The 6,000-nt window shown below is 36.3% G+C and overlaps 1 protein-coding gene across 5 annotated transcripts in view; it reads right to left on the reverse strand.

The window, feature by feature from the left end:
• Window positions 1-5,082, reverse strand: part of LOC140863173 (uncharacterized) — a 71,497-nt gene extending 66,415 nt beyond the window's left edge. For 3 of the 5 annotated variants that reach the window (XR_012143862.1, XM_073266551.1, XM_073266431.1), the window contains exons 1-5: window positions 4,773-5,081; window positions 3,457-3,538; window positions 2,790-2,893; window positions 855-950; window positions 701-748 (exon numbers count right to left, since the gene is read on the reverse strand). Coding sequence is in view for 4 of the 5 variants with exons in the window: in XM_073266551.1 (XP_073122652.1) it covers window positions 701-748; window positions 855-950; window positions 2,790-2,893; window positions 3,457-3,538; window positions 4,773-4,787 (345 nt within the window). In the remaining variant the exon portion in view is untranslated. Of the gene's footprint in view, window positions 1-700; window positions 749-854; window positions 951-2,789; window positions 2,894-3,456; window positions 3,539-4,772 lie in introns of all 5 variants that reach the window. The other 2 variants (XM_073266693.1, XM_073266616.1) reach the window with 2 other exon arrangements.
• Between the last annotated feature and the right edge of the window lie 918 nt (window positions 5,083-6,000).

Consider the following 6,000-nt stretch of genomic DNA (forward strand, 5'->3'; position numbering starts at 1 on the left):
GAAGATTGCCGACTTGTGATGTGATTCAAAGGAGGTTTCCGAATTGCTCCTTGAGCCCTAATTGGTGTGTATTGTGCAAACAAGGGGCAGAGAGTCAAGATCATTTGTTGGTTCATTGTACATACACAAGTTCATTATGGTGGTTGCTGCTGCAGGAAGTGGGTTTGTCATGGGTGGCACCAGGTTCCACGAGAGAGCTATTCGGAGCAGATTTGTGTTGGGCACTGGGAACTAGGGGGCAAATTTTGTGGGATGTTTTAGTGCATTGCGTTTGCTAGATTGTTTGGCTAGAAAGAAACAGAAGGATCTTTGAAGATGAAGAAGATTCGATTGAAGTTACTTGGGACAAGATAAAGTTGAGCGGATCAACTTGGCTACACAATATAAAAGAATTTCAACCTTTTGCGATTTCAGATTTGTATAGGGATTGGAGCTTAGCTTTGAGCTAGATGTACTTGAACCTCTTTTGAGGATTAGTGGATCACTGGTCCACAATTTGTACTCTAGTTATCTTAATTATTAATAATATTTATGTTTCTAATCAAAAAAAAATAATAATAATAGCTGATTGCAGCAATTCCTTCACAATACCACAAAACATCAATCCCTGCTTAAGCCATACTCTCCCAAGCTTGCATTGCGCAGTTTTAAGTGGTAATGATAACAGGAGGAAGCAAAAATTATATCAAAGGATACTTACATCAATCTGCTGAAGTTTGGCCTCAAAAAGCTTTTCCCGGTCCTCTTCCTTATAGAGAAGAAATATAAATTGCACAAGGGTATACATATTTAAGATGAATTGTTTATTAGCAATGCATTGCATTTCAACAGGTACCAAACGATAATATTCTAACCTTGAGAGACTGTCCATCAGGTGCAGGAGTGGCAAGAATAAACACTTGATCAATTAGAACAATGACTGGCTCCTTGCCAAGGCCTTTCCATGGAACCTAATGTTTAAGCAAAAAAGCTACATAAAAAAATCTATTTATTCTAGTCTAACTATAGTTTGGTGTTCACCTTTAGTTCTAAGACTACTTTTTGGAGGGAAGAGGTAGGGGAGGTGGTGTGGGTCAAGGAGGAACTCAGTGAGATCTCTATATTTTAGACTTTTACAAATGTCATTTTCTACCAAATAGAAACAAGGACAAGAGAGAATAAAAGTAACAGAACAAGGAATGAAAAGCTTCCAATTACAGCTGTGCCAAAAAATTTGACCGAATCATTAATATCAGGGTGTAACATGGTCTGATGAAACATGCACGCAAGAGGAAATAGTTCAGACTGCTGAAATTCTCCTTTTATGATACTTTGGCTTCTTAAGTTACAATCCACATTTCAATTCTCACAATGTTTCAAACAAAAATACTTTTTTTTTATAAGAAACGAGATCATATTATATTTTATATATATATATATAAAGGATCATGTAATAATTATATATATATATAAAGGATCATGTAATAATTACAAAAAGCAGATAAGTTATCCGCAAATGGAACCTTTAGAACCCACTAAATATCAACAAAGTATCACGTTCCAGTCTCTAACTAAATCTAAAATCGAGAACAGAGCAAACTCTTTATGATTCCTAATCCACATAAAAGCCCGCAATTTGATCTTTTTCCAACACACATCTTCCGATTCCGCTTTATCTTCAAAAATTCTTTTGTTCCTCTCCAGCCAAATGTGCTGGCAAATACAATGAATCACCACCATCCAAAGTAGTCTCCCCCTCCTACCAAGCTCGTGCCCTAGAATCTAGATCACCAGCAAATAAATCCTTTGCTGAACTCGGAGTTACCCACACGAAACCCAACTCCGCCAGAGCTTATACCAAAGGCCTCTGGTGAAGGTACAATGAATGAAGATGTGTTCCTGTGTCTCCACCTCCCGCCGACAAAGCACACACCAACTTGGGCTTAGAGAACAAGAGGGCCAACACTTTTGCAACGTCTCACTTGATCTCGAAGCTCAATCTTCAGTTCCCTTGAGGAATCAGATTTCAATCTATTCCCCGTCTCACTTTCTAATAATACCTTCTCAACACCCATCCTTGCTATCCTCCAGTAAAGGAACAGCCGTTACCTTTGAATTATCCACGGCACCACATTCTAAAAGGCCGCCCTCGTCTTCAGCCACTTTGTCTACATCCTCTCTTACTGAACCCTTATCAACCCCACCCTCCGCATCTATCTTATGTTAAAACTTCACATCATCTGCATCGTTTTCGCCCTCAGACAGCACTGCACTCCCAAAATCCCCCACCCAGCCAAAGTCTTCACCCTATAACGTACCACTCCCAAAATCCCCCACCCAGTCAAAGTCTCCATATCTTATTAAAGGACTACTCTTTCCACCAACATTAAAAATGTGAAATCCAAAATATGAACAAAGTTCAAAGACCAATATATTCACGACCACAACGATGTAAAGAAAAAGCGGCATTCAGGCAACCTTTCAATCAAAAATTTAGTTCTTTCTGTTCCACTTCAGGAATGACTAATCATCCACCTAAATAGAAGATTTAATGTAACTACATAATATCATGGAATAAAGCCTCGAAGAAACAAGCTGCATAATTTTCAAAAGTAGGCAACTTTCAGGTTGTACAATTTCTCTCAGTTGTTATTCTAAGAGCAAAAGGGCCATAAATATAATTTTTCACTGCAGCTAAAAGAGAAGAAGGAGAAAAGATGGCAAAAGTGTTGAAGATTAACAAATATGCTGTTAGATCACATTCATCGGGTATATTAATGCACAAACAACAAACCATGTCACAAAGCTACCTTCAAGGTTATTGTACCAAGGAAACCAGCTTTGACTGTGACAGGAAGCTTCAGGGAATTCAATGCCTCTGCTTTTAATTTCAAGTCTTTGAGAACCACATCTCCTAAAGAAAACAACACATAACAAATCCACTGTTAGCATGCCTCCCAATCTTAGATGGCATAGTAAGCAAATACATAGAGCTGATCGATCACCAAGCAAACCTTTTCAAAGCCCGCCATAAATGAAGAATACAAACGAGCAACAATTTGGGTGAATTATAAAGTTATCATTTTGCAATATAGAAAATTTTGATAATATCCCAACAAGGTCAACATGGAAAAAGTTACAAATTGCATGAAGTGTAAAATCCATGAAAAAATGAGAAAAGCACTGCTATAAAATTAAAATAGTGTAACCTATGACATGAGCACTCAAAATTACCAAATCAACATCCAAGGGTAGGGTGCACAACTTCTATCTACGTGTTTAGTATCCTGGATTAAAATACTCTAAATTCAATCCTCGATCTCAGACGATAAGGTAGAATAAGTTTGCACAAAGTAAAAAATAAGAGATTGATGACATAGGCACATTGAACTAAAATATGTAGACTGAAAATGCTAATAAATGTACAGCTAAATCATAAAATGTAAACAAAAGACGGATTAAACTGGGGGAAATAACCTTTCCACACACTGATTCTCAAGGCTTCCGCTGACAGACCATGTACATATTCACCTAGATACTTTCGAAGCAAATGCAGAACCTACAATAGCATAAAGAAGAAAAGCTCAATTACACAATTGAAGAATCACCCTAAGGGTCTTCCACCATGATAACCAAAATCTCAAACCCAAAAATTTGATATTTGAGAAAAGGATATGCCATATGAAGATATTTTAGAAGGATTCTGAAGAAACCCAGTACCAACAGAGTACACCAAGCAAAAAAGGATAGTCACATGAAGACTGAAATGCACAAGCGCGCCAAACACGTGATAGTACAGATTATCTTTTTTTTTTGATAGGAAACTAGAACTTTATATATAAAGAGTTTATGTTTCGACCTTAAAGACAATTAATCCACTAGCACTACAGGCATGGGGCACCTCTAGATCTTTAGAATATCTTCTGGAAAGTAAGTGCTAAGTCATTAATCATGGGAAACCATATGTTCACCATTAAAAGTTATTACATGTCGGTGACAGTGAGAATGTCAAATGTATTACAGGTTGTACATACAGCTTTTATCAAACAAATGTTTCTGAAGATGAACCACCAAACGTTTCACGTGTTATCTTTTTTTTTATTGTCTAATAGATTTCTCGTTCACGGCCAACTGTAGAAACATAAGCAAATGTCCTGATTACGTGAGTGTCGCTTTCAAGTATTAATTAAAAAAACAAGACGAAGAAACTTCATTATTGTGGTTCTGAGGATTCACTTCTCTTCATATTATAGTGCTTGCACAAACTATCCTATTCCATTACATTAAACAGTAAGCCTGACCAAATTTCTCCAATTCCACTAAAGCTACAATCAAAGATTATGTCCTCATTCAACCTGTTTGGCCTAATAATATCACCCTCGCCACTTCCATTTCCACTTTAGAGTACCCAAAAAAAAAAAGATTGGCAACCCTTACATGCTTGAAACAAAGAAAAGCCAAATAAACTCATATTTCCTCCACATGACAATTTCAGCAAATCTGTGCTCTTATACATGCAATTAAGATGTGGGAAAAAAAACCATAAACGATACGAATAGCATAGCATTTTGATGAGGTAATCAGAAGCCCGATTCACTACAACTTTCCCAGAGACACCAAAAATTAAAAATAAACTAGTTTCAGTAACTACTAACTCTTCATCCACCCCTTAAACATGAATGACGAACATAATAAATTCCCACGAATATCCGATTGAGAAGTACAAGAAAATAAATGCACAAGCAAAACAATATGGGGAATGGTTAAAACAAATTAAACGAGAGAATGCGTACATGCGCTTCAAACATGGCGAAGCGTGGAGCCCGATCGCTCAAATCGATGTACTCCGCGATGCAGAGTGATTCAAAACTAGTGATCGGTGCTGAAAACCAGCCATTAACGGGTAAAGAGTCGATGAATTCAAGAGTGGCGAGGGGCGTCGTGAGATTCTACTAATGTTATGAATTGATTGATTGATTAACCGAAAATGGGGAAGAATTTTCTTCGTTTCCTCCTGGTGTGAAACGGTGCTGGCAGTATCTCAGGGCGACTGAGAATGGACATGAAGCCGGGTCATCTATAATGGGGAAAATTTGGTGGGTCGAATCGGGTTGGGTGTCCTTTGTTGGAAAATTTAGAAAAATGGACCTCACAACATTTGCATTTAAAAAAAGAGGTCTTGTACTTAAAATTACCAATTTGTCCACAGCTTTATCGTTTCTAAACCTAATAAACTCTCTTAATAATTCTCGTTCCTCATTCTTTTAGTTTTAATCTTTCTTTGTCTTCTTCGCTCTTTCCTTCTCATTGTCCCTCCCTGAACATTTTCTTTTTGCCTTCTTTGATCTTCCTCTAACCGACTCCCTCCCTCAACGTTTTTTTTTTTTAATTTTTCTCTTCTTCTCTTTTCACTCTCGCGATTTTCCGTTAGCTTAACCTTCAAAAAAACTCAAAATTTTAGATATCAAATTTGAGTTCTATATTTGGGTGGCGTGGGTTTGTGCAACCTTCAACATTTTATTTTTTCTTCCTAGTAAATTGTAATGCTCAAAGATATTAAGTTATTAATTACGGAATTAGAGATGTAACTTTCGAATATTGGAAAATATTCAATTGGATTATTTATGGAAATTAGATATTTAATTTCCGAGTCGAAAATATTTAATTTGAGAATTTACGGATTTTGATATTTAAATTCCGGGATTCTTAAATTAAAAGAATAAAATATTTGAATTGAATATTTTGGAATTTAAGATGGAAATTCCATGTTCCAAGAATTGAAGAGGATTTAATTCGGAGGTAAAACTCGAGCAAGGACTGTTTTGCAAATATCGAAGTTTCGAGGACTAAAATGCAATTTTTAATTTTTAATCCGAGAATATTTAATTTGAGAATTTTTGGAGTTTAGATTTAAATTCTAATATTCTTAAATTATTTAGGATTGAAATTGAATTAATTCATTGGCCGAGAACTAGATCGCAATTAATGAAGAGTTGAGGGGCTAAAGTGCAATTTTCTTTG

Source organism: Henckelia pumila, chromosome 1 (assembly GCF_033568475.1).
Source record: "Henckelia pumila isolate YLH828 chromosome 1, ASM3356847v2, whole genome shotgun sequence".
Classification (NCBI taxonomy): Eukaryota; Viridiplantae; Streptophyta; class Magnoliopsida; order Lamiales; family Gesneriaceae; genus Henckelia; species Henckelia pumila.